General features: G+C 45.9%; 2 protein-coding genes across 3 annotated transcripts in view; both read left to right on the top strand.

Moving 5' to 3' along the window:
- Positions 1–18652, top strand: part of LOC137432842 (sulfotransferase 1B1-like) — a 106044-nt gene extending 87392 nt beyond the window's left edge. The window contains exons 7-8 of one of the 2 annotated variants that reach the window (XM_068125093.2): positions 4–184; positions 17430–18652. In XM_068125093.2, coding sequence (XP_067981194.2) covers positions 4–184; positions 17430–17542 — 294 coding nt within the window. In that variant the 3' untranslated portion in view covers positions 17543–18652. The remainder of the gene's footprint in view (positions 1–3; positions 185–17429) is intronic. The other variant, XM_068125095.2, reaches the window with a different exon arrangement.
- An 8552-nt stretch (positions 18653–27204) lies between these two features.
- Positions 27205–27587, top strand: part of LOC137432844 (sulfotransferase 1A1-like) — a 59056-nt gene continuing 58673 nt past the window's right edge. Inside the window, exon 1 of the mRNA XM_078783679.1 lies at positions 27205–27344. The gene's annotated coding sequence lies outside the window, so the exon portion shown is untranslated. The remainder of the gene's footprint in view (positions 27345–27587) is intronic.

Here is a 27587-nt window from a genome sequence, read left to right on the forward strand (position 1 = left end):
CAGAACCCTCGTAGAGAAGTGACCAAGGTGGCAAAGTTCTTGGACAAGGATCTTTCTGAGGACGCACTGGATCGTATCGTGCACCACACAAGCTTTTCAAAAATGAAAGACAATCCGATGACCAACTACAAGACATTGCCCTCTTTTGTCATGGACCAATCAGTTTCATCCTTCATGAGAAAAGGTTTTTATTCTTTCCTTCTGGAAGAGTGAGGCTCATGGAAGAGCAAAGGTGAATTGACAGGGGAATAGCGGGACAACAATACGGGACTTTCAAAATTACGTAATCTTCCCCAGAATGATCGGTGGGTGCGCATGTGCAGAAACTCCAGGAAATAACCATTTCTCGGGCCTCATAAAATATATAGTATGAGAGAGATAAGGATGGTTACCTAAAATGGCTCACTTTTCTAAAAGAAAATGAAAATATTTGGGAAATTACCTGAAAGACAGGGCAGTGCCTCTGTGCAACGAAAGATTTGTATATTAACTTTGTCAGCTTGTCGAATGCACTGCTGCTCATACAGTAATGCACTTTCCCGACCACATAGGTAGGTGAAATGCCCCCATTGCATAGGTGCATGCTCCACAAACCCGATGGACCGCTACCAATGAATGGGGTTGGGGGAGTGTTGGGGGGGGGGGGGGGCTTAGACCTGTTAGAGCTGTTATAAAGAAATGATTTTTGGCTACAGAGCCACAGGGCAGTTTATTATATTGCTAAAAGGAGAACCGTGTGTGTGTGTGTGTGTGTGTGTGTGCGTGTGTGTGTGCGCGCACGCGTGTGTTTTTGTGTGATTGTGTGTGTGTGTGTGTGGCACTGATGATTATTTGAGAATGAATGCCTCAATTCTGATTATTTCCAAATTTTTGTGTTCCCACCCCTCACTCCCTGTATCCATCCTCATCATCATCATCTTGTAGCCATGGTTGAGAAAGATTTCACAACCCCTTACCAGACGTCCATTTCGACTATTGCCATCGGAAGATCTCTGGCCGGAATACCTGTGTTTCTGACAATAATGTCAGGGTAGGATAGCTTTCTACCACACTTCAATGTTAATGGTTTGGGCTTCAAAAGGATGAGGGATGAAATCACCTGTTCCTTGCCCCTAAATCGGTGACCTGTGAATTGGACCCTTCATTTGCTGGTTGTGTCATAGATCAGTGGGAGGTTACCATAAATATAATTAAGCATGGCATGAATCCTCCAAGATATGATTTTAACGTGCCTAGGGAGGTTAGTGTATGTTCCATCAAGACGGTTTTGCGTTTTTGCACGCCAAAAGTTCCATTTTTCAGAGCCAGATAAAAGTATACTTTCGACGGTAGCCCTGAAGAGGTTTCCTTTGACATCTCGGACAGGTTTGAATGCCAAATTGTCTAATTTGCTGCAGGATGTCTCGGCCATCCCTTTCCTGATCTGGAAGTATTTTGGTGAGGCCATTATGTATGTACCCAAGTATTTAAAGTCACTTTCAGGTTTGATGTTCACACCAGACTTAAATTGGATGGTTTGTGACTCCGATGGTGTGTTTCCTGAGTTAAATTCAATTTTAGTTTCATTCAGGTGAAGGCCTACCTGTCTGGCAGCTGTTTGTAAGGAGATCTTGGGCACCTTTCAGACTATCAGAAACAAGTGAAAGCAAAGTCCTGACCAGTAAAAAACTTAGCGGTATGCCTTTGTCTCGTCTTCAGGTTAATCATTATCCCTTTATCCTTGCAAGAATCAGGTGGAAGGTGTAAGATAGAATCTGGAATTATTATGAATAGATAGGGTGTCATTCTGAAGAGTGAAAATCCAGGGAAGAAAGTTCAGGAGAGGATTTGTCGACCCCGCGTGGCCTGTTCCCATTGGTGCGCACCCGACGGGGCGGGTCCCGGGAAGGAGCTGTGGAAAAACCCTGCGTAGTTCAGGCAGCGACTTCCACCTCCCCTCGCACACCCCTCCTCTTGCCCCCACCAACACGTGAATGGTTCCTCCGTACTGTGTGTATGTGAGGAGCTTTGTCCGATTTATATTTTAATTTTTTTACGGATATCGCCCCAGGCAAGGCATACGCCACACTAGGTAAGGGGCTAAGAGAAGGTTAGAAAAATATAAGGATAAAGCAAAAAAAAACAAAAAAAAAAAACATCCAAGACGCTGGAAGTAGCAGAGGTCGGGTAAAATGCGATTAAACCTCAAAGATGTAGGAAGTATGAATTGACATTCCTCTTAAAGCAGAGTAAATCGTAGGATAATGGGAAGCATGTTGCAGATAGTGAATTCCACAGCGAGACAACACAAGGGATGAAACTATCTGTATAGCCTTTCATTCTACATCTTGGGTTTGCTCTTGTGTATGGGTGAGCGGAGGTGGCAAACCGAGTCTTACGTCCAAACACTCTTATGGGAGGACCCTAGTTAGAAAGTCCAACAGAACATTTGCCATGAAAATATCTGCAGAACAAACCAAGAGTGGCCATCAACCTACGGTGAGAGAGCAGTTGAAGAGTTGAACACATCTCCACACCAACCAAGTTGACTATGCGTTTCTGGAACCTATCAATATGGAGCCTATCAAGGATGCAGAACAATACTCGTAATGTGACGAATGTGCAAGTGCAGGGAAGGAAGAATGGGGAAAGGTAATTTTACAGATCCAGGGTATAGTATTCTGTGATTCTGAGTATTGAAACTGCCCAATGAGCTTTGAGCTGGGTTTCAACGAATAGGAGTGGGCGTTCTGGGAGAGTGGATTATTGATGGCATGGCTACAACCGGAGCATGTTGTTGATTGAAGTGATTGCAGTTGAGCACACTTAACTGTGTTCGTCCGTGTTGTGAGCGCTACGCCGCTACCGTAACTCTCACACCACTACATTTGGCAACGAGGATTTCCTGCCTAGAATCAAGAAGAAGAATCTACGCGACGAGCGGCGGATCACCTGGGCTGACGGAATGGCGATTTCACTACCTCACTTCGACAAGTTTCCCGTCTATAACGACGAAGCTACCTACTGCTGGCACAAGGTGGAAGAAGTGGCATGCCAGGTTTGAAAATCTGATGGCTGGACTGAATATTACGAACAATACTCGTAAGAAAGCTCTGTTTCTGCACTATGCAGGTGAAGAAGTGTATGATATATACGACTCTCTACTAGCAGCCAAGCGAGATGATGCAGCAGCATATGACACCATTGTCGAGGCTCTCACCAACCACTTCACGCCCAAAAAGAACACCGATTTTGAAACGTTCAAATTCAGACAGCTGACGCAGAATGCTGGTGAAACAATAGACAGTTTTTACACTCGTCTACGACTCCAAGCGTCCCACTGTGACTTCACCGACCAGGTAAGGGAGGTGAAGAGCCAAATTCTACAATGATGCAGCTCTCAGTGATTATGATGACGTGCTCTCCGAGATGCAGATACGACGCTGCGGTCCCTGCTAGATGAGGTGCGTGCCCTCGAAATTGATGATGCCCTAGCCAATCAAATGGAGGGAGAGTCCTCTATATATATAAGTGCCATACGTCAACACCAATCTCATCCAGCTCTAACGGGTTCCAAGAGAGGAGGACGCCAGTCCACCTTCTCTGCATCCAGTCTATATCACCGTGGACATAGCCAGCCCTCTCAATGGTGGAGACGTCCGACGACGCATGTGGGTGTCTGTCCACCTCTACCAAAATATAACAGACAACACGAGACAAACAAAGGATTATTTATTTCGTTTTTGAATGCAAGATATTCCATGTTAGTCATAGGAAGACTCAAAATTTCACAGTGAGTCATCGTCTTGTAATATAAGCTGACACCACCATGACATTGTTGCTTCAGGTTAGAGGTCTTCAGATGTGTCATAGCACTCACTCCTTGGTTTGTGGTGAAAGTCAAACCCATCCAGCTCTGGCATTCCTTGTGGATCATCACTGGATAGCCAAGTTTCTGTGAGACAAATTAAATTTCCATCCAGGAAACGTTCGTCAGACTTTAAGTCTTGAATGTGTGACTTGAGACCCTGAACATTGTGAAGACTTAACTTACAACCACTTAGCGGTACAATTTCGGGGTAATTCATCTCTGGTGAGCGGACAAATGGTAACATGTTGTCCATTGCTGCTGCAACCTTTTCATCACAGTAAATGCTTGACTCTTTGAAGTCCTGGATTACAAGTCCTTCTAGTGTTGTCACTCGACTTACAGCTACATAGGCTTGGCCAACAGAAAATATTTTCTTAAGCAAGGCAACAGCTTCTTTTAATGTTAACCCTTGCATTTTATGTATCGTGTAGGCATAGCTGAGTTTTTTTTTTTGTTTTTTTTTAGGCATCGCTGAGTTTTAATGGAAATTGACACCTTATACCACCGTTTGTTACTCTGTCTTCCTGAGGACCGATAGGAGTGCTGTTACTTGGTAACGATGGTGGTATGGATTTTTCTTTTCGCAACTTGTCCCCTACTCTTGCATTGTCAAATACAACATAAACTACTGAAGGGAACGTAACACCAGTAGTTTGTGATAAATGAAACACAGTCCCAAAGACACCATTTACCAACCCATCTGATACATTCATGTTTTCTGTCAACATGACACATGCACCTACACCTAGTGTGAGTCTTCTTGGGAGATTACTGTTCAACACTTGGATGTTCTTTTTACCAGTTTACCAGATTTGGTATCTCTGCAAAAGTCTTCTGCGTCAATAGAAAGAGGATTAGAGCAGGATCAATGAAGTTTTTCCCTATTATATGTCTCTACTTGTTTATTTGTGGCAAATATGTGGATTGCATCATTCTCTTCACCAGTTTCACGTTGACATAGTGCATGTATGTCCTCAGCTGACAACTTTTCAGATCTCTTTTGTGTTCTCAAACGATTCAGAATCTCTGCAAAGGCTCCATCTTTTTGCCTCATTATCTCTGTCAATTCAGCAATAAGGAAATTATGAGCCCAGAGGTTTCCAACAACGTTTTCTACATGTAGAGGTTTACTTTTCATGGGTGAAAGCTGATAGAAATCACCAACAGCAATGACTGAAACATTTCCAAAAGGAGAAAAATCCCGACATTGTTTTATCTGTCTGATAGTGGGGCAACTTAGCATAACAATTGTGCATTTTGTGAGGAAAGCACCAAATTTGGCACACTAGTAGACTATCATATTATGAAAAGATCTGGATATTGGGCCATCTCAGATTCAGAGATTTGATTTTTGCAAGATTTCGATTCGATTGGGATCGAAGAGAACACCTTCTTCGTCTTCTGTACAGTGAAGTTGCCAGCCCTGAATTCTCTGGCTACATCTGGGTGCTTCATTGGGAGGGCAACCATGTCCCTCAGGTGAACAGGGACCCACCTGGCATAGTGTGTGTGGTCTAAGGCATGGAACCATTGGACCAGTTCCGTCAGGGCATCAAGGTACATCGTGAATGAAGCCTGCCGCAGAGAACGCACGTAGACCAGTACCAACATCTCTAGTTCCAGCACAGTTGCCCAGTACTGAAAGTTGGGAATGTCTTCTCCTCTCTGGTGACACCAGTCTTCGAACTCAGGCAGGTCTTCTGCATCATCAGCATGTCATACAGTAGCGTTCATATGCACGGTGTTGCAGGATGTGCAGTGCCGCTGCAGTGATTTGATGAGCTCTTCTTGTGCGGGTGACGTGGGCAGCTCGCAGGAAGGAGTCGGCCGTCCCTGGCGTTGCAATCTCAGCTTGCAAATCTGCAAAATCTGCAAATCTTGCAAAAATCAAATCTCTGAATCTGAGATGGCCCAATATCCAGATCTTTTCATAATATGATAGTCTACTAGTGTGCCAAATTTGGTGCTTTCCTCACAAAATGCACAATTGTTATGCTATATTTAGGTTAGCTGCCGGACTATTAGTCTTCCATGAATATATGCCAAGAGCTTGTGATCCACCATAGAAATCTCATCGATTATCAAAATCTGTAAACTGCTTAACTTGGCTCGAAGGGTGTTCAGTCTTTCTTCACCAAGAGGCTGGTATGGTAATTTGGCATCTACACTGATACAGAATGCATGGTGTATTGTGGCTGCATTGATGTTAAATGCTGCAACACCAGTAGGAGCAGTCAGTAATACAGACACATCACAGGGTTTGGCAATGTCCGAGCAAGAATTATGGTTGCCTCGTAATAAACCGTTTTGATCACGTGAGTTTTTCCTGTACCAGCACCACCAGTGACAAATACATGAAATGCGTCAGGGGTGTTTCCATGACTGTTTCCATGACTGTGGAAACCATGAAAAGGGGTGTTTCCATGACTTTTATTCAGACACCACTGTCGTACCTTATAGAATACTTCTCGCTGCTTCTCATTCAACGACCTCAATAGGGATTGAGCTTTATCAAAGGAGATCACACATTGGCGAATTTCAATGGTATGATTTCTCTTTTCACGGTGAAGTAAGTCAGGGATATCACCGTCATCTTCTGGATCTGTGTTATTGTCTTTCAGCACATTTAAACAGCCCAACCTCTCAACTTCAGTTTCTGGACATATTTGAGCCCATGCATCTTAAAGTGGACCAGCCTTTTCAAGCAACTCTTGTGCTTTGTCAATTGTGTCAGCTGCCTTTTCAAACGGTGCTTTGTTCCTCTCAACTATGTCTCTGACATATTGTACAGGGTTGTTTCCACATTTCACAGCTCCACCTTCATATAAATTTTGGTAAGTTTCAAAGTCATCAGGTTTCAGTTGACCATTACATCGGTGAGGTAGAAAAAGTTGCAGAATACTCTGATAGTACGGTACTTCTTAGGTTCTTTCATGGGTGAAAATCGTGCATGTCTGACCCCTGCTGGATCACTTTTAGTTCTTTTCTGCATGTAACCCAATCCATTTTGTAGCTTACACACTGTACTTTGAGGTTTGCCACTTTTACACTTTGTCAACTCAGCTTTGTACAGAACTTGGAACTCTGAACAGAAAGTGGCAAGGCAAACATTATCAAACTCTGTTGTACTTGGCCTGTTCTTGTATCTATCAACGAAGCTCGTCATCCAGATATCATCAGCATCCAAGTCGTTACCTTTGCTTTTGTTCTGCAGAACATGAAGTGGTCGACTCATTTTCACAACATTATCGCCAGTAAGAACAAACTGCACTTTTCTGGACGATTCTTTCAATCTTAGGTTGCAAACTCTGCAGACAGCTTCTTGTGCACCAACTTCTCAATTGTGAAGATAGACACCTCATAACTTTTTATAGCTTGTCGTGCATCTTCATTTCCATTCAGTGCTTCTTTTCGGGAATGATCAAGCAATAACCCCATTTCTCTTTCTGCCTTTGATATGTTGGAGATATTGTAAAATATGCAGAAATATGCATCTAGGACATACTGAATATCCATATTTGCGTCCAGCAGCGAATGAGATCACTTATTGTACTGGTTTATCCAAACATCTTTTAAAACAACACGAGCTTTAATTGTCAGTTTCACGCATGCAAGTTCAAATGACTCTTGCATTACATCAACCTTTCTGAATGGCTCATCTACAGTACGAACATTTTGTCACCATCTACAAAGGCATTCCATATTCTCTCTAAAAGATGTTTGGCATGCTCCTTTTTCATTGCCTGTTGTTGTACTTCAGCAACACTCTGTGAATGACCCATTGACCCATAGACCTCTGTGAATGACGTCCCACCCTCAGGAGAGCCAGGAAACAATATCTCTCCGTTCTCAAGACTGAACTCTCTTATCTGTCTCCTTCTTCCAAATCCTGGTGGCGTCTGGTCAAATCTGTTTTTTTTTTTTTTGTTTGTTTTTGTATACAAGATCGAGGCTCGTGAAAGAGCGAACATTAATCACACAGAAAGACAAACCGACACATAAAACATATAACATCGGGAGCGGTAGACAAGATGGGGAGAGAGGGGGAAGGACACAAACACAACATTTGAGAGCAGGGACCGAGAGACATGGAGACATCGAGAGATCTGAGAGAGGGCGAGGGCTTTGGGGGGGGGGGCATGGGAAGGGGGCGGTGGGAGAGGTATAAAACATATGGACACTGCCAGGACTTCCAGGAAAGAAGTTGGAATTTCAAACAAGGTGGATCTGGGGTGAATTAGCGGGGGTAGAAAAGATCAAGGTTTTGGATGGGGGAAGATAAGATGGTGGTGAACAGCTGTTTTAAAGACCTGGAGGGAGGAGTGGGATTGAAGGGAGTGAGGGAGTTTGTTCCAGAGGCGGGAGAAAAGAGGAATGAAAGAGTGAAGGTGAGCAGAGAGCCGAGATTTCGGCAGTTTAACCATCAGAGGGTTTCTGGTGTTTGTTCCCCCTCCATCCCCTCCCTCACCTCAATCGGCTACACGGCTGATGCCGCACGTGAAAAAGCTGAATGCCTCAACTCTGTGATTGCCTCTAAATCTTGTGTCCCAAACCCATCCCTCTCTGTACCCACCGTACCCAGTCGTACCCAGCTGTTCCTGGACTCTGTGTCCTTTCCTCCTGACAAGGTGGAAAAGTTTCTGTCAACCCACGACTCTGATTCTGCAACTGGACCTGACGGCATCAGCCCACGGGTCTTAAAATCCTGTTCTTCCACTCTTTCACTCCCTCTCTCTGTTCAATTCACCCTCTCTTTTGCTCAAGATCATCGGCCATCTGCTTGGAAATCAGCCAACATCACCGCTTTGCACAAAAAATGTGCAAAAACAGATCCTAGCAACTACAGACCAATCAGCCTTCTCGCAATTATCAGCAAAGTCATGGAATCCATCATTGCTTCAGATATGAAATCTTTCCTCTTCTCCAATGGCTTGATCTCTGATCATCAATTTGGTTTCAGACCTGGTCACTCTACTCTGGACATGCTGCTTCTGCTTTCTCAACAATGGATGGAGGTCCTCAATGCCAAACAGGAAATTAGAGCTGTCTCCCTTGACATATCACGTGCCTTCGATACAGTCTGGCACCCCGCTCTGCTCACCAAACTCTCCTCCATTGGTATCCATGGTAATCTCCACGCATGGCTGGCGGACTTCCTCTCTAGTCATAGTCAACGTGTGGCCCTGAATGGGTTTCTCTCATCTCCTCTTCCTGTTCAGGCTGGAGTTCCCCAAGGCAGTGTTCTGGGCCCTGTGCTTTTTCTGGTCTTCATCAATGATCTCTCTGACTCTCTTGAAAATCCTCTCTATCTCTTTGCTGATGACTCTACTCTCTGTCGCTCCATTCCTCATCCCTCAGATCGGCAGTCTGCAGCCTCCTCACTCTCTGCAGACCTGGACAAAATCACAGACTGGGCAAACAAGTGGAACATGTCTTTCAATCCTGACAAATCTCACACTCTTACGATGTCTCTCCGAAAAGACCGACTGGACAACCCTCCCATCCACTTTCTGAATAATCCTCTCCAAAAAGTTCTGTCACTCAAGCTTTTGGGTCTCACTATCTGCCATGATCTTTCCTGGGAAAACCACATTTCAAATCTGGCCTCCAAAGCCAGTCGCCGACTGGGCATCCTACGTCGTGCGAAGTCCTTCCTTGGCACACCTGAGCTCCTCACCACATACAAGGCTTTCATCCACAGCCTCGATTCAGTATACAAAGCTCAATGGAATACTGCTGTCCCCTCTGGGCTGGTGCTCCTGCCTCACACCTAGCTCGTCTTCACGCTGTTGAAACCAAAGCGTTCAGAATCATTGGAATGTCCCGCAATGAAGCTAACTCCAAGGGCCTTTCACTCACTCACCGCAGGCAGGTGGGTGGTCTTTCCGTCTTCTACCGACTCCTCTCTGGCCTTGCCCCCCTCCCCCCCCAGCTCTCTCTGGGCTCTGTCCCCCAACTATTCCTACAGGTCGCACAAGATCTGCCTGCAAACCTCTTATGGTTAAACTGCCAAAATCAAGACTCTCTGCTCGCTCTTTCACGAGCCTCGATTCAGTATACAAAAAAAAAAAAAAAAAAAAAACCTTCACTCCTTCATTCCTCTTTTCTCCCGCCTCTGGAACAAACTCCCTCACTCTCTTCAATCCCACTCCACCCTCTAGGTCTTTAAAACAGCTGTTCACCACCATCTCTTATCTTCCCCCATCCAAAACCTTGAACTTTTCTACCCCCGCTAATTTCACCCCAAATCCACTTTTTTGAAATACCAACTTCTGTCCTGGAAGTCCTTGGTGTCCTTGTGTTTTATACTTCTCCCCCCCCCCCCCCCTCCTTCCCACGCCTCCTCCCCCCAAGCTCTCTCCCTCCCACGTCTCCCTGCTCTCAAATGTTATGTTTGTGTGCTCCCCCTTCTCTCCCCATCTCGTCTTCCGCTCCCTCTTTTTATATATTTTGTTTGTCTGGTTGATTTGTTTGTGAAATAAATGTTAGTTCTTTCACGAGCCTCGATTCAGTATACAAAAAAAAAAAAAAAAAAAATGTGCGCTTTGGTAACATTTTTAGTTTGCAACCCTGGATGTCATGGCTGCGACCGGAGTATGTTGTTGATTCAAGTGATTGCTGTTTTCAACGAGAGGGTGTGCCGGGTTTTCATTGAGCGCACTCAGCTGTGTTCGTATGTGTTGTGAGTGCCAGCGTAACTCTCTCACACCACTACGGATGTATCGAGTGGTGAGGGAGATGTATCGAGTGGTGAGGGAGATGTATCGAGTGGTGAGGGAGATGTATCGAGTGGTGAGGGAGATGTATCGAGTGGTGAGGGAGATGTATCGAGTGGTGAGGGAGATGTATCGAGTGGTGAGGGAGATTTATCGAGTGGTGATGGTGATGGATCGAGTGGTGATGGATCGAATGGTGATGGATCAAGTGGTGAGGGAAATGTATCGAGTGGTGAGGGAGATGTATCGAGTGGTGAGGGAGATGTATCGAGTGGTGAGGGAGATGTATCGAGTGGTGAGGGAGATGTATCGACTTGTGAGGGAGATGTATCGAGTGGTGAGGGAGATGTATCGAGTGGTGAGGGAGATGTATCGAGTGGTGAGGGAGATGTATCGAGTGGTGAGGGAGATGGATCGATTGGTGAGGGAGATGGATCGAGTGGTGAGGGAGATGGATCGAGTGGTGATGGTGATGGATCGAGTGGTGATGGATCGAATGGCGATGGATCGAGTGGTGAGGGAGATGTATCGAGTTGTGAGGGAGATTGATGGAGTGGTGAGGGAGATGGATGGAGTGGTGAGGGAGATGGATCGAGTGGTGAGGGAGATGGATCGAGTGGTGAGGGAGATGGATCGAGTGGTGAGGGAGATGGATCGAGTGGTGAGGGAGATGGATCGAGTGGTGAGGGGGATGGATCGAGTGGTGAGGGAGATGGATCGAGTGGTGATGGATCGAGTGGTGAGGGAGATGGATCGAGTGGAGGGAGATGGATCGAGTGGTGAGGGAGATGGATCGAGTGGTGAGGGAGATGGATCGAGTGGTGAGGGAGATGGATCGAGTGGTGAGGGAGATGGATCGAGTGGTGAGGGAGATGGATCGAGTGGTGAGGGAGATGGATGGAGTGGTGAGGGAGATGGATGGAATGGTGATGGAGATGCATCGAGTGGTGAGGGAGATGGATCGAGTGGTGATGGAGATGCATCGAGTGGTGAGGGAGATGGATCGAGTGGTGAGGGAGATGGATCGAGTGGTGAGGGAGATGGATCGAGTGGTGAGGGAGATGGATCGAGTGGTGAGGGAGATGGATGGAGTGGTGAGGGAGATGGATGGAATGGTGATGGAGATGGATCGAGTGGTGAGGGAGATGGATCGAGTGATGAGGGAGATGGATGGAGTGGTGAGGGAGATGGATGGAATGGTGATGGAGATGGATCGAGTGGTGAGGGAGATGGATCGAGTGGTGAGGGAGATGGATGGAGTGGTGAGGGAGATGGATCGAGTGGTGAGGGAGATGGATGGAGTGGTGAGGGAGATGGATGGAATGGTGATGGAGATGGATCGAGTGGTGAGGGAGATGGATCGAGTGGTGAGGGAGATGGGTTGAGTGGTGAGGGAGATGGATCGAGTGGTGAGGGTTATTGATCGTTTTTTTTTGTTTTTTTTGTATACAAGATCGAGGCTCGTGAAAGAGCGAACATTAATCACACAGAAAGACAAACCGACACATAAAACATATAACATCGGGAGCGGTAGACAAGATGGGGAGAGAGGGGGAAGGACACAAACACAACATTTGAGAGCAGGGACCGAGAGACATGGAGACATCGAGAGATCTGAGAGAGGGCGAGGGCTTTGGGGGGGGGGGGCATGGGAAGGGGGCGGTGGGAGAGGTATAAAACATATGGACACTGCCAGGACTTCCAGGAAAGAAGTTGGAATTTCAAACAAGGTGGATCTGGGGTGAATTAGCGGGGGTAGAAAAGATCAAGGTTTTGGATGGGGGAAGATAAGAGATGGTGGTGAACAGCTGTTTTAAAGACCTGGAGGGAGGAGTGGGATTGAAGGGAGTGTGGGAGTTTGTTGCAGAGGCGGGAGAAAAGAGGAATGAAGGAGTGAAGGTGAGCAGAGAGTCGAGATTTTGGTAGTTTAACCATCAGAGGCTTGCTGGCAGATCTTGTGCGACCTGTAGGAATATTTGGGGGACAGAGCACAGAGAGAGCTGGGGGAGCAAGGCCGGAGAGGAGTCGGTAGAAGAAAGAAAGACCACCTACCTGCCTGCGGTGAGTGAGTGAAAGGCCCTCAGAGATAGCTTCATCGCGGGAGATTCAAATGATTCTGAAAGCTTTGGTTTCAACAGCGTGAAGCCGAGCTAGGTGTGAGGCAGGAGCACCAGCCCATAGGGGAGAACAGTATTCCATTGAGCTGCGGATGAAAGCCTTGTATGTGGTGAGGAGCTCAGGTGTGCCTAGGAAGGACTTCGCACGACGGAAGATGCCCAGTCGGCGACTGGCTTTGCAGGCCAGCTTGGAAATGTGGTTTTCCCAAGAAAGATCATGGCAGATAGTGAGACCCAAAAGCTTGAGCGACAGAACTTCTTGGAGAGGATTGTTGAGAAAGTAGATGGGAGGGTTGTCCAGTCGATCTTTTCGGAGAGACATAGTAAGAGTGTGAGATTTGTCAGGATTGAAAGACATGTTCCACTTGTTTGACCAGTCTGTGATTTTGTCCAGGTCTTCAGAGAGTGAGGAGGCTGCAGACTGCCGATCTGAGGGAAGAGGAATGGAGCGGCAGAGAGTGGAGTCATCAGCAAAGAGATAGAGAGGATTTTCCAGAGAGTCGAAGAGATCATTGATAAAGACCAGAAAAAGCACAGGGCCCAGCACACTGCCTTGGGGAACTCCAGCCTGAACAGGAAGGGGAGATGAGAGAAATCCATTCAGGGCCACACGTTGACTACGACCAGAGAGGAAGTCCGCAAGCCATGCATGGAGATTTCCATGGATACCATAGGAGTAGAGTTTGGTGAGCAGAGCTGGGTGCCAGACCGTATCGAAGGCACGTGATATGTCGAGGGAGACAGCTCTAATTTCCTGTTTGGCATTGAGGACCTCCATCCATTGTTGAGACAGGAGAAGCAGCATGTCCAGAGTAGAGTGACCTGGTCTGAATCCAAATTGATGATCAGAGATCAAGCCATTGGAGAAGAGGAAAGATTTCATATCCGAAGCAATGATGGATTCCATGACTTTGCTGATAATTGGGAGCAGGCTGATTGGTCTGTAGTTAAAAGGATCTGTTTTTGCACCTTTTTTGTGTAAAGCGGTAATGTTTGCTGATTTCCAGGATGCTGGCAGATGACCTTGAGCAAAAGATAGGGTGAAAAGAACAGAGAGAGGGTGAGATAGAGTGGCAGAGCAGGATTTTAGGACCCGTGGGCTGATGCCGTCTGGTCCAGTTGCAGAATCAGAGTCGAGGTTAGACAAAAACTCCTCCACCTTGTCAGGAGAGAAGGACACAGAGTCCAGAAGCAGTTGGGTTCGACTGGGAAAGGTGGGAACAGAGAGAGATGGGTTTGGGACTAAAGATTTTGAGGCAAACACAGAGTTGAGGCATTCGGCTTTGTCACGTGCGATGTCAACTGTGTGGCTATTTGAGGTAAGGGAGGGGATGGAGGGGGAACAAACACCAGAAACGGATTTGACCAGACGCCACCAGGATTTGGAGGAAGGAGACAGGTTTGAGAGTTCGTTCTTGAGTGAGGAGAGATAGTGCTTCCTGGCACTCCTGAGGGTAGACACACACTTGTTCCGAGCTTGGTGGAAGGAACTGAGATTGCCTTCAGTTGGATTAGCCTTCCAAGAGGCAAAGGCAAGTTGTTTCAGGGCAACTGCCTCACCACAAGATTCGGTGTACCATGGACGGGAGGAAGGGTAAGACAACTGAAGACGAGATGGGATAAATCTGTGCATGAGAGAGATCAGTTTGCTTTGGAAGAATTCCCAGGAAGAATTGATGTCAGAGGCAGTGGAGATGGGAGACCAATCCAGACGATTGATGGCTGCTTGAAGCCCGTCCCAGTCGGCCTGAGTGAAATGCCAGACTCTTCGACACTGAGGAGGCTCTCTGAGAATGGCCAGAGAGATGTCCACTTTGACAAGCACATGATCAGAAGAACCGATTGGAGCAGAAGAAGAGCAGCAGACATTAGCAGGGAAGTTTGTCATAACCAAGTCTAGAAGAGAAGAAACTCCATTGGCTGAGATCCGGGTCGAGAAATTGACAGATTGTGTCAATCCCAGTGAGTCACAGAAGTCCTTTGCTGAGGTGCCATGACTGGTGAGAGAGGAACCCACACCCAACCAGGTGGCATGATGAGAGTTGAAGTCACCACATATGAGGAAGAGAGAGTTGGGATGAGTGGATAGAAGTTGGTCCATGTTGTCAGAGAGTGAAATGTAAATTGAGTCATCACTATTTGGGGGACGGTACAGAACACATATGAACAAAAGGTGGGAGCGGAGAGGAAGCCGTAGCCAGAGGTACTCCTGGGGGTGAGGAGGAGAGAGGGCAGTGCAAGGAGAATGAGGAAGAGAGTTTTTGATAAAGATAGCCACCCCACCACCAGGACGAGGCTCAGGTCTATCATACCGGAAGAGGGAGTAACCAGGAAGAGATATTGAGGAATCAGAGACATCTTGAAGGAGGAAAGTCTCTGTTAAGCAGATCAAGTTTGGATCGTCAGAAGCAACCTGTATGGAGAGATCAGTCAGGTTTGAGCGAAGGCCCCGGATGTTTGAGGTCCATACCGTTAAAGAAGAGAGAGGGGGAGCATCGGGTACAGGACAGGGGAGGGGAGGAGTAGGGTAAGATGAAGGATGAGAGGGGGAGGTAGGGAGAGCAGTTGATAGTGTGTCAGAGATTACAGAAGAGTTCCAAGAAAAGGAAGGATGAGGAGGATGAAAGGTTTAGTGGTGAAGGGATGAGGCAGAGTGAGGAGTTGTTTGAGGGGGGGCATGGGACAGTAGAAGGTTGGGGGGGGTGGAGGCATGAGATAGAAGGGAGACGAGGTGGGGAGGAGGCAACTTTGAGGAGGGGGGAGGAGGGAGAATTTGAGAGGAATGGTATGGGGGGAGATTTGAATGGGAGGAGTTGGGGGGGAGTTTTGAAGGGGAGGGGCAAGGGGGGAGTCTAGTAGTGGAGGGGCAAGGGGCAAGGGGGGGGATTTGGAGGGGAGGGGCAAGGGAGGAGTTTATGAGGGGAAGGGCAAGGGGGGAGTTCAGGAGTGGAGGGGTAAGGGGGGGGATTTGGAGGGGAGGGGCAAGGGGGGACTTTAGGAGGGGAAGGGCAGGGGGGGAGTTCAGGAGTGGAGGGGCAAGGGGGGAGTTTAAGAGTGGAGGGGAAAGGGGGGAGTTTAGGAGTGTAGGTGCAAGGGGGGGATTTGGAGGGGAGGGGCAAGAGGGGAGTTTAGAAAGTGGATGATTAATGAAAGACGAACATTGATAACAAATTGGGTTTGTTGTGATTTTCAAGTTAGCAATCCGATTCAGAACGATGGAGGAGGGATGGAATGAATGTGAATTTAGACCATGTAGTGAGGGAGACGTATAAGATATTGAATTTCTTTTTTTTGACGTGGAATGAGTTGGAGAGGAAATTGAGAAAAGCCTTTTAAATAGGAAGAAAAACAGCGTGTTGTAATATACCACTGAATAAACCACTGAAGGGGAAAGGTTAAACATATTTAAAATAATATTTAAACAGAACCGTGAACAATCTTATATGCACAAAATACCAACGGGGGGAGGGCCGAGAGGGACCACCACGAGTCACGTGAACAAGGAGATAATGGGGGCGGGGCGAAAAGCACCGCGATACACCTGGACAGAAAGTACAGGATGAGACAACGGCACACGTGGAGAAAGGAAAAATAAATGTTTTTTTGTTTGTTTTTTTTGGGGGGGGGTGGGTGGGGTGGGGTGGGGTGGGTGGGGTGGGGATTTAAAACGTTAGACAGAGAGTATTACGTTCGGTGTAGAAGGGAAAAACTGAGAGCCAAGCAAAACACGATGTAGGGGACTTAAGTTAACAAACACCGACAGGGGTACAACTACAAGGCCGCACACGAGGCGCAGAACAGGATTAATTAATTACGAGTTACAGGAAATTCAAACCAAAACTAACTATAAACAAACAATAAAGCATGGACGATAAAGTAACGAGTTGAAATTTGACAAACACACGAATGAAAAAATAACCACTTTGGATGCCCGGAGAGAAACCAAGCCTCCAGGTCGGAAGCTTCAACAACTAGGCCGCGTGGCCGCGCGCGGCACGAGATACTCGACTATTTTTTACAGGTATGAAAGATTAACCCCGATAAAACTTCCGAGGGACACTTAAAAGGTACACACACGTAAGATAAACAGTTTAGACAAGAATACAAATGTGACAATGACTTAGCTTCGAGCGTGCGTGAAGATCGTGGAACAGCTTCGAAAATCCGTGACCGCCCCGATCGAGATCTCGCGAGATCTCCCCAAAGTTGTGAGGGAGATGGATCGAGTGGTGAGGGTGATGGATGGAGTGGTGAGGGTGATGGATGGAGTGGTGAGGGAGATGGACACAGACGGATCGAAGGACAAACGACCGACTGAGGGGTTTGAGGAAAGAGTGATGGGGGGTAAAGGAGGGTCGAGCGAGTGAGCAGGTATAAATGTGGATTGATGCAGTGATTGGTGAAACATGTGGTTGATTTAAAGCGTTTGAAGTTGTTGACACCATCACAAAAGTGAAACAACAATCCTCCACCAGTCACCATTGTAATCCCAGATGTTCCACATTAGTTTGATGTGAGGGACGCTCCCTATGGTTTGGTGGGTACAATGGTGACTGCAGGAAAGTTTTATTTTTACAAAATGAAGTTCGCAATATGGATCATCTTCCTCGCATCTTCCCTAGAAAATCTGTTGATTTGGTTCCCTGAACTCGGAACATTATTTAGTTCCCCGTTAGGAACCAGGTGGATGGACCAGATGTGCAATGCAATTAGCTTTTCACCCTCTCCCTTTTCAATGTGTTCCAGGTGAAGTTGGAGACTGGAAGAATCATCTGACTGTGGCTCAAAACGAGATATTCGATGAAGTTTACAAGAAGCTCATGGTGGGAAGTTCTCTAACGTTTAAACACGAGCTCTGATAAAACGGTTTGTCAACCGACAGGGTTTGAATCTTCATGTGATCTGCTTTATACACATTACACAATCATATTTGGTGGGATTCATTTCAAGAGCAATCGTTGAAATGATGTTTTTCTGCATTATGCAAATGATTTTATTGATATTTTAAACACATAAAAACATTTTAACAACGAAATTATGGATAAACATTTATGAAGAACTAGCAGGGTGCACAGGGTTGCCTGGTCTGCTGGTGTATTTTTTGGGGTGGGGGCAGGGGGGTTGCGCGGAGGGGGGGGGGGGGGGAGTGGAGGGGAAGATATTTGATTTCTCAGATTCGATTTTTAACTCTGATTCGATTTCTGTTTTTATTTCTGATAGTCGATAAGATAGATAAACTCTTGGTGAACAGAAATTGTGTGAAAATCCATTCACTTTCGATTATTGACTTACCACGTCAAGTGACTTTACATGGTGCAATGCTTAACTGTTCCTCGTGCTCCTTGTATAGGCCTTGCCTCTTACCCTCCCCCCCCCCTTCCCCTCTTCATCACCCCTTTCCACTCTCCTCCTTCCCTCCCCACCCTTCCCCTTTGCCTCCCCTCCCCTCCCAATTGCTTCCTCCTACCCCTTCCTCCTCGTCCTTCCCCCTCCCCTCATTCTCCTCCACCCCTTCCCACCACTCCCCTCCTTTCCTACCCCTCCTCTTTCCCACTCCTCCTTTTCCCACCCCATCCCTCCTCCTCCCCACCTCCTCCTTTTCTCTCTCCTCCACCCCTCTCTGTCTCTTTCCCTCACCCTCTGCCACCCCTCGCTGTCACTCTCACCGACTACTTTCCCCTCCCTCTCCTGTCTCCTCCTCTCCCCCACTCCCTCACCTCCCCTTCCCTCACCTCCCCCCCCCCTCTCCCCCTTTTCTCTCTTCCCCTCCCTTCATATTTCTGTATTGAAGCGACTCTGCGTTGCCTGGCAACACCGGGTACCTTTGCTAGTAGATAGTAAAAACAGCATAACCAGGCATGTCATGAATTGGGAAATGTTTCATGATTTAAGTATGTGCGTGCCCACACCACTTTATGTTTGTTGTGAACCTCCATACACCTCACCAATAAAACCAAGTTTGACTTCAATCTCGAACTTGTCGTCTTCATTCATTTTAATAATCTCTTGTTTGGGGTAAGTATTGTTATTCAGATTAACGTGTAGTGTCTCCTGCCACCCGCTACATAATTCAAATAGTCGTGTGACTTTTACCATGAAGCATGTTTTTACCGGTTTTTACCCTCCATTGCCACTAATAACCTTCTTTTTCTTTTTCGATGCTTTCCCCACTGTTTGGCTTAGTTACGGAAGGAAAAGAAACGATTTATTTTCTTTCTCGGCTGATCTTCGTCAAGACAGAATGAGATCACTTGGAACGGAAAGGACAGCGCAATGATGAGGAATAGTTACAAAGCCTTGCAGAGAACTCGATTCGAGTTACCATGGATTTTGGAGTTATACCCAGCGAGTATCATTTTCATGGAACATCTCTTTTGTGACCTGATTGTGGATTTTACTTCATCACATTCATTTTTCACCATACTTGCACTCAACCGAAGTTTTTTTTAAACTTCAAATCATAGTCGCACTAGGTTACATGTTACCAGTAGCAGTCCTGTGACGCGGGAATAATTAAGCAAGACACAGGATGGTGGTTGATACTTGCTGTATTCGAATATGCAGGTATGAGGTAATGAAAGAACCCTAAAAGATGCAAAAGCACTATTCAGCAAAGATACATTGCAGGTAGCAGATTAAATACCTCAATCAATGGATGATATAAATTATAATGGTTCAATGTTTACAATAAATACATCGAGTATGCAACCACAGGTGCATCCAAATACAAGTCCGACAGGCTAGACGAATGTGCAACCATGAGATACATCAGGGGCAGACAATGTCTACATATTATCGCAAGACGTGCACCAAGATACACACCTGGACAACCAAACCCCTTTCTTTACAAACATCAACCAACAAATTCAGTAACAGAACATGAGGATTGTTTAATTAGTTAATAGTATCAAATCAACACGTGTGACTAACCCACCCAATCAAACTGGATAACTTGTACTCACATAGAATAGATCACATAAATCAGGTACGTTTCAGTTCCGTTAACAATTGAATAAACTGCATCGCTAAGACATAACCATATTAGTTTCATCACACTAATGACGTGGGTAATCATTAAGCATCTCGGTATTCCTAAAGGAACTTACCCCTGTCTGACCAGGGTACAGAGCAAAATGAGAATGCTGGTCGATACGTTCGAATTTCATGTAAGCAAACAATTATTTAATCTCCCGTTTTCCTGATGATGATCAATCCATGCCACTGATCTCCACACTAACTGGATAGGAAGGGAAGCTCATTTTTTTGAAGCCATTTGTCCGCCATCTTTGCTCCCCCACGATTCCCCCAAAACAAATGTCATTTACCGATATAATTTGATTCCTCTTCTTCATTCAAATCGACCGCTGCGGTTTTTATAACCGGAAGCAGCGTACGATGGCATTTCATCAATCCTGTAATAATGCTTTTTCAACCCTGGAACGGATTAAAATCAATTCGGAATGGAATAAAATAAAGTGGGAAGGTGGAATTTTCGTAGGAAATATGTTGATAATTAAATATTAAATTCTGTAAATTCCCTCTAATTAAATATTAAATATTAAATAAATTAAATATTCTAATAATAATATTAAATATTAAATAATTAATTAATTAAATATAATTAAATAAATTAAATTAAATATTAAATAATATTAATAGTAATTAAATATTCTTAAAAAATTTAAAGAATAGGAAAATCGGACTGCGTTTACTTTTTCATGGCTGATAATATAACATGGATCTGGAAAATAAATTGGTATGTGAATACTTGTACTGTATACCATATTTGTGGTCGAGTGTTGGTTTTGTTTTGTTTTGTTTTTTTATTCCACATGGCACAATATTCTTACTGAAGTGAGTACCATTGAAAACTAGAACGCCACTCAGTAGAGCGCATACTCCCGCCGTGGGTCAAGTTGGAATAGTACGATTTCACAAAAGTTTGAGGGAGTAGTTCAGTGACGAGACAAGACAACACAAGACAGACACTGCACAGATATATATATGTATATATATATATATATATATATATATATATATATATATATATATATATATATTCTTGCGGTTTTGAGAACCCACACAGGTAACATCATTAAAGGTTAAAGGTTGCACCCCATAGTTAGGCCACAAACAACACGTAGGCCCATTTAGAACATTAGTTATGTCATAGTATGTGTTTAGGATGAGGCCATTTCCCTAGTAAATCATCTGCGTTGTGTAAATCAAATAGGGTAGACTCCCTTCCATTTTGCCACCAAACCCTCCAAATTCCACCTCGGAGGAGAGTTTTCCTTCTATTCCCCTTTTTTGGCCTTGGCACCTTGCTTGCCAGCGGCGTTCGCTGCCCTTGGGTTTTCGCTCGAACCAGCCCAAAGGCCATGAGGTAAGGCCTGGAAAAGGGGTGGAGCGCAAGGGTGGGGGTGTGGCCACGTCAGGCAGACATCAAGAGCGGAGCCGGTAAGACCCCAACAACCAACCAGGGCTGAGGCGACATCGCCTGACAGGGTGTGGCTAGAGGTTCCAGAGTGTTCGCTGGGCATGGCAATAAAACCCTTTGCGTGAGGCCCCCACCTGAGTTATGAGAAGGGAGAGGCAGGCGCTCGAGTCGAGGACTTGAGTTATGAGGAGAGACGTGCTGTGACAAGTATTGAGGAGGGAGAGGACTTGGACTTGGTTGGAGCACATTGCATTGTTGGTTACAAGGACTTGGTTGGAACGCATTGCATTGTTGGTTACAAGGACTTTGATGGGAGAGCGCATGTGTAAAGAACTTGCCAGGGAACCAAGGACTTTTGTGGAAGGCGCCATTATTCAAGGACTCGCTGGGGAAAGCGCCATTGTGAAGGACTATTGTGAGAGACGTGCTATCCTGATCGATTACAAGGGCTCGTTGGGAATTTGGCTGTGGGCTTGCGGGGAGCGCATATCAAGCGCCAGTCCTTCTATTACATATGCGGCCGTGAGCCACAACATAACCGTTAGCCCAGCCTACCTTTCCCTGATATAATTGTCCGATCCGCGCCACCGACACATGGAGAGCTTGCCTGCCGTCTACCATCACCGCCATACGAGTCGGGGACCGGAGCGAGCTGTGAACGAGATCCTTGGGACCATCGCCTGACCATCTACAAACCCCGTGTGAGTGAGTCTGAGAGTGTGACTGAGTGTGAACGGGCCCGTGTCCAGGGATAAGTATAAGACTGTATAAGGCTGCCCTGTGTATCTGCTTCTTCTTCTTCACTGTACAGTGCTTCTGCTTCTTCTTCCTCTTCTTTGTACAAAGTGTGTAATAAATTACTTGTTCTTCCTGTTTCCTCTTAATTCGACCGTCTTAGTGATATCTCCATTGGGTAAGCGTGCCACGATTAGGAACCCCTCCAATCGGGTTAGTTCCGGTTAACGGCCCGAATCGCGGCTCGCTATCGCTCGGCGTATCCACTGAAACCGTGGTTCGGGTGGGGTTATTTCCTTGCTTCCCGGAAGGCGCTGGTACTTAGGTAATAGGACTAATTCGACCTACCACCCTATTCAGAGCTGACCGGAAGGAACGTGATAGCCCCGGATCGCGTCGGCTAGTAAAAAGACAAGGGGATTCATCCCCCCTTGGTAAGGGGAAGGCCGACGTTTGGCGATTTGTTTTTTTTTTGTATACAGAGTCGAGGCTCTTGAAAGAGCTAACATTTATCAAACAAACAAAACAAGCAAACAAAGTATATAAAAAGGGGAGCAGTCGACAAGATGGGGAGAGAAGGGGAGGAAGCAGACAAACACAACATTTGAGAGCAGGGACATCGGGAGATGTGTGGGAGGGAAAGGGCCTGGGGGGAGGCAGGATAGGTATAAAACGCAAGGACACCAAAGACTTCCAGGAAAGAGGACAAAAGTCACCTCAAAAAAGTGGGTTTGGGGTGAAATTAGCGGCGGTAGAAAAGATCAAGGTTTTGGATTGGGGAAGATAAGAGATGGTGGTGAACAGCTGTTTTAAAGACCTGGAGGGTGGAGTGGGATTGAAGGGAGTGAGGGAGTTTGTTCCAGAGGCGGGAGAAAAGGGGAATGAAGGAGTGAAGGTGAGCAGAGAGCCTAGATGTTGGCAGTCTAACCATAAGAGGGCTGCAGGCAGATCTTGTGCGACCTGTAGGAATATTTGGGGGACAGAGCCCAGAGAGAGCTGGGGGAGCAAGGCCGGAGAGGAGTCGGTAGAAGACGGAAAGACCACCAACCTGCCTGCGGTGAGTAAGTGAAAGGCCCTCGGAGATAGCGTCATCGCGGGAGATTCCAAAGATTCTGAACGCTTTGGTTTCAACAGCGTGAAGACGAGCTAGGTGTGAGGCAGGAGCACCAGCCCAGAGGGGAGAGCAGTACTCCATTGAGCTACGGATGAAAGCCTTGTATGTGGTGAGGAGCTCAGGTGTGCCAAGGAAGGACTTCGCACGACGGAGGATGCCCAGTCGTCGACTGGCTTTGGAGGCCAGCTAGGAAATGTGGTTTTCCCAGGAAGGATCATGGCAGATAGTGAGACCCAAAAGCTTGAGCGACAGAACTTCTTGGAGAGGATTGTTGAGAAAGTAGATGGGAGGGTTTTCCAGTCGGTCCTTTCGGAGAGACATTGTAAGAGTGTGCGATTTGTCAGGATTGAAAGACATGTTACACTTGTTTGACCAGTCTGTGATTTTTTCCAGGTCTGCAGAGAGTGAGGAGGCTGCAGACTGCCGATCTGAGGGATGAGGAATGGAGCGGCAGATAGTGGAGTCATCAGCAAAGAGATAGAGAGGATTTTCCAGAGAGTCGGAGAGATCATTGATGAAGACCAGAAATAGCACAGGACCCAGAACACTACCTTGGGGAACTCCAGCCAGAACAGGAAGGGGATATGAGAGAAATCCATTCAGGGACACACGTTGCCTTCGACCAGAGAGGAAGTCCGCAAGCCATGAGTGGAGATTTCCATGGATACCATAGGAGGAGAGTTTGGTGAGCATAGCTGGGTGCCAGACTTTATCGAAGGCACGTGATATGTCAAGTGAGACAGCTCTGATTTCCTGTTTGGCATTGAGGACCTCCATCCATTGTTGAGACAGCAGAAGCAACATGTCCAGATTAGAATGACCTGGTCTGAATACAAATTGATGATCAGAGATCAAGCCATTGGAGAAGAGGAAGGATTTGATATTCGAAGCAATGATGGATTCCATGACTTTGCTGATAATTGGAAGCAGGCTGATTGGTCTGTAGTTGCAAGGATCTGATTTTGCACCTTTTTGTGTAAAGCGGTAATGTTTGCTGATTTCCAAGATGCTGGCAGATGACCTTGAGCAAAAGAGAGGGTGAAAAGAACAGAGAGAGGGTGAGATAGAGCGGCAGAGCAGGATTTTAGGACCCGTGGGCTGATGCCGTCTGGTCCAGTTGCAGAATCAGAGTCGAGGTTTGACAGAAACTTCTCCACCTTGGTAGGAGAGAAGGACACAGAGTCCAGGAGCAGTTGGGTTCGACTGGGAAAGGTGGGAACAGAGAGAGATGGGTTTGGGGCACAAGATTTTGAGGCAAACACAGAGTTGAGGTATTCGGCTTTGTCACGTGCGGTGTCAACTGTGTAGCCATTTGTGGTAAGGGAGGGGATGGAGGGGGAACAAACACCAGAAACGGATTTGACCAGATGCCACCAGGATTTGGAGGAAGGAGACAGGTTTGAGAGTTCAATCTTGAGTGTGGAGAGATAGTGATTCCTGGCACTCCTGAGGGTAGACACACACTTGTTCCGAGCTTGGTGGAAGGAACTGAGATTGCCTTCAGTTGGATTTGCCTTCCAAGAGGCAAAGGCAAGTTGTTTCAGGGCAACTGCCTCACCACAAGATTCAGTGTACCATGGACGGGAGGAAGGGTAAGACAACTGAAGACGAGATGGGATAAATCTGTGCATGAGAGAGAGCAGTTTGCTTTGGAAGAATTCCCAGGAAGAATTTATGTCAGAGGCAGTAGAGATGGTAGACCAGTCCAGATGATCGATGGCTGCTTGCAGACCGTGCCAGTCAGCCTGAGTGAAATGCCAGACTCGTCGGCACTGAGGAGGCTCTCTGAGAATGGCCAGAGAGATGTCCACTTTAACAAGCACATGATCAGAAGAACCGATTGGAGCAGAAGAATGTGTGTTTGTGTGTTTATGTGTACACTACCGGTCAAAAGTTTTAGAACACCTCAATTTTTCCAGTTTTTATTGAAATTTACACAGTTTAATGTCCAGTGAATAACCTGAAATGGTACAAAGGTAAGCAGTAAACTGCTCTTGGTTTAAAAAAATGTTCAGGTTAGAAAAAACGGGAAAATAATGTAAATTGCACAGTTATATTGTAAAAAAAACAAAGGCCTTCTTCAGGGACCAAGTAATGGGTTAACAACTTACAGCTGTTCTGCAGCAATGTAAGTAAATTAAGCCTTGAAAGTTGATGCAAACAATTCCTACAGGTGTCCCAACCTTTGCTGATTACTTGATTACAAACCCCCTGTCTGTATAAAAGCAGTATTAGAACAGACTGTTATTGCACCCTCTGAAGTTTTATTTGGACAATATTGCACTGCAGGAAGTAGTATATTGGAAACTGGAGGAAACTCTGAGAGGAAGAGGTCTGGCAGACCCAAAGCCACAACAGAATCAGAAGACAAGTTTCTGAGAGTCAACAGCTTGCGTAATAGGCAGCTCACAGGACAACAGCTTCAAGCACAGCTTAACACTGGTCGAAGTAAGCAAGTCTCAGTTTCAACTGTGAAGAGAAGACTTCGAGCTGCAGGTTTGACAGGTCGAGTGGCAGTAAGAAAGCCATTGCTAAGATGGCAAAATAAGAAAAAGAGGCTTGCCTGGGCCATGAAGCACCACCAGTGGACTACTGAAGACTTGAAGAATGTCTTATGGACCGATGAATCAAAATTTGAAATCTTTGGTTTATCACGCAGGGTTTTTGTACGCCGTCGAGTAGGCGAAAGGATGGTTCCTCAGTGTGTGACACCAACTGTCAAACCTGGAGGAGGAAGCATGATTGTCTGGGACTCTTTTGCTGGATCCAGAGTCGGCGGCTTGCACAGAGTGACTGGTACCCTGAACCAAAAGGGCTACCACAGCATTTTGCAGCGCCATGCAATACCCTCTGGTATACGCCTAGTTGGTCAGGGGTTCATCCTACAGCAAGATAATGACCCTAAACACACCTCCAGGCTATGTCAAAACTACCTTCGAGGAAAAGAACAAGACGGTAGGCTTCAAATCATGGAATGGCCAGCACAGTCTCCAGACTTAAACCCCATCGAGCTGGTTTGGGATGAACTGGACAGAAGGGTGAAAGCAAAGCAACCTACAAGGGCAACACATTTGTGGGAACTTCTGCAACAGTGTTGGGAAGAACTTCCAGAACAATATTTGATTTCCATTGTAGAAAGAATACCATGAGTGTGTTAGGCGGTTATATCTGCAAAAGGTGGCTCCTTTGCTGAGTCAAAAATTTAAAATAAAATTTGTTAAACAAAATGATTCTATGATTTCCTTTTTATCTCCAATTGTTTATTTGTTCTATGCTTAATTTCAGAGTACATTGAGACATTAAACTGCGTAAATTTCAATAAAAACTGGAAAAATTGAGGTGTTCTAAAACTTTTGACCTGTAGTGTATGTGTATGTATAAGTTTGTATGTATGCGTGTGTATGTGTTGGTGTATGTATATGTGTGTTTGTGTGTGTATGTATGCGTGTGTATGTGTGCATGCATGTGTATGTATGTGTTTGTATGTATGCGTGTGTATGTGTTGGTGTATGTATATGTGTGTTTGTGTGTGTATGTATGCGTGTGTATGTGTGCATGCATGTGTATGTATGTGTTTGTATGTATGCGTGTGTATGTGTTGGTGTATGTATGTGTGTGTTTGTGTGTCTATGTGTATGTCACCGGCGGAGTTTGGGGGAGGGCAGAGCGGCAACGCCCCCACATTAATTTTTTTCAGTACTTTACAATTAGTATAAAAACATCCCGTATTTAAACGTGAGTAACAGTATTGAACGTATTCTGTATTTGTGATTTCACGGACACTGTAACTACACTAACCAAGGGTAATTTTGGAAATCAGACCTAGCTACCCATTATTAATGTTATTATTAGGCCCTTGCGCCCCCCCCCCCCCCAAATAGAGAAGTCAAATTAAGCCTATGGTGTATGTGTATGTGTGTGTATGTGTGTATGTGTATGTGTGTGTCGCAGTGTGTGTGTGTGTGTGTGTGTGTGTGTGTGTGTGTGTGTGTGTGTGTGTGTGTGTGTGTGTGTGTGTGTGTGTGTCGCGTAGGAATATGTTCTTCAGATCACTTTCGCAGAAACCTTGCCAAAAGATCAAGTTACAATCTGGAAAGCTTTCTCATCTGTTAACATTATTTTTCACTGTAAGAATAATTCGAAGAAGTTGATGAATTCTCTGTTTTCGTAAAGTTCCGTGACTGGGCGGGGCATCATACGCACGCGATTTCAAGAATTGATGGGAGGGAATTAAATGAAAGGGATGGAAATGCTGAGGTTGCTGCAAATTCATTGACCAGGCAGAGCTGGGGGCGGATTGGGTGAGAAGATAGAGCGAGAGAGAGAGGAAAAGGAGATTCGACAACAGACCTGAATCTTGCACGATGGAGGGGTAGGTTTTCTGCAAAGTTTATCACAAATATTTCGTGTGCAAGTGTTTCATGCATTGTTTATGTTGTGACGTTTACCAGACCATACTACGACGAGCAATCAATTGGACTGCATTCTCAAACAGCTCTTTATTACCAATAATTAACCGTTTCCAGCCCAACATTATTCTGTTGTCTCAAGGTTTGTCTCTCCCTCTCCCTCTGCCTCTCCCCTCCATCTCCCCTCTCCCCCTACCTCTTCCCCT

Source organism: Myxine glutinosa, chromosome 8 (assembly GCF_964187855.1).
Source record: "Myxine glutinosa chromosome 8, kmMyxGlut1.1, whole genome shotgun sequence".
Taxonomy (NCBI): Eukaryota; Metazoa; Chordata; class Myxini; order Myxiniformes; family Myxinidae; genus Myxine; species Myxine glutinosa.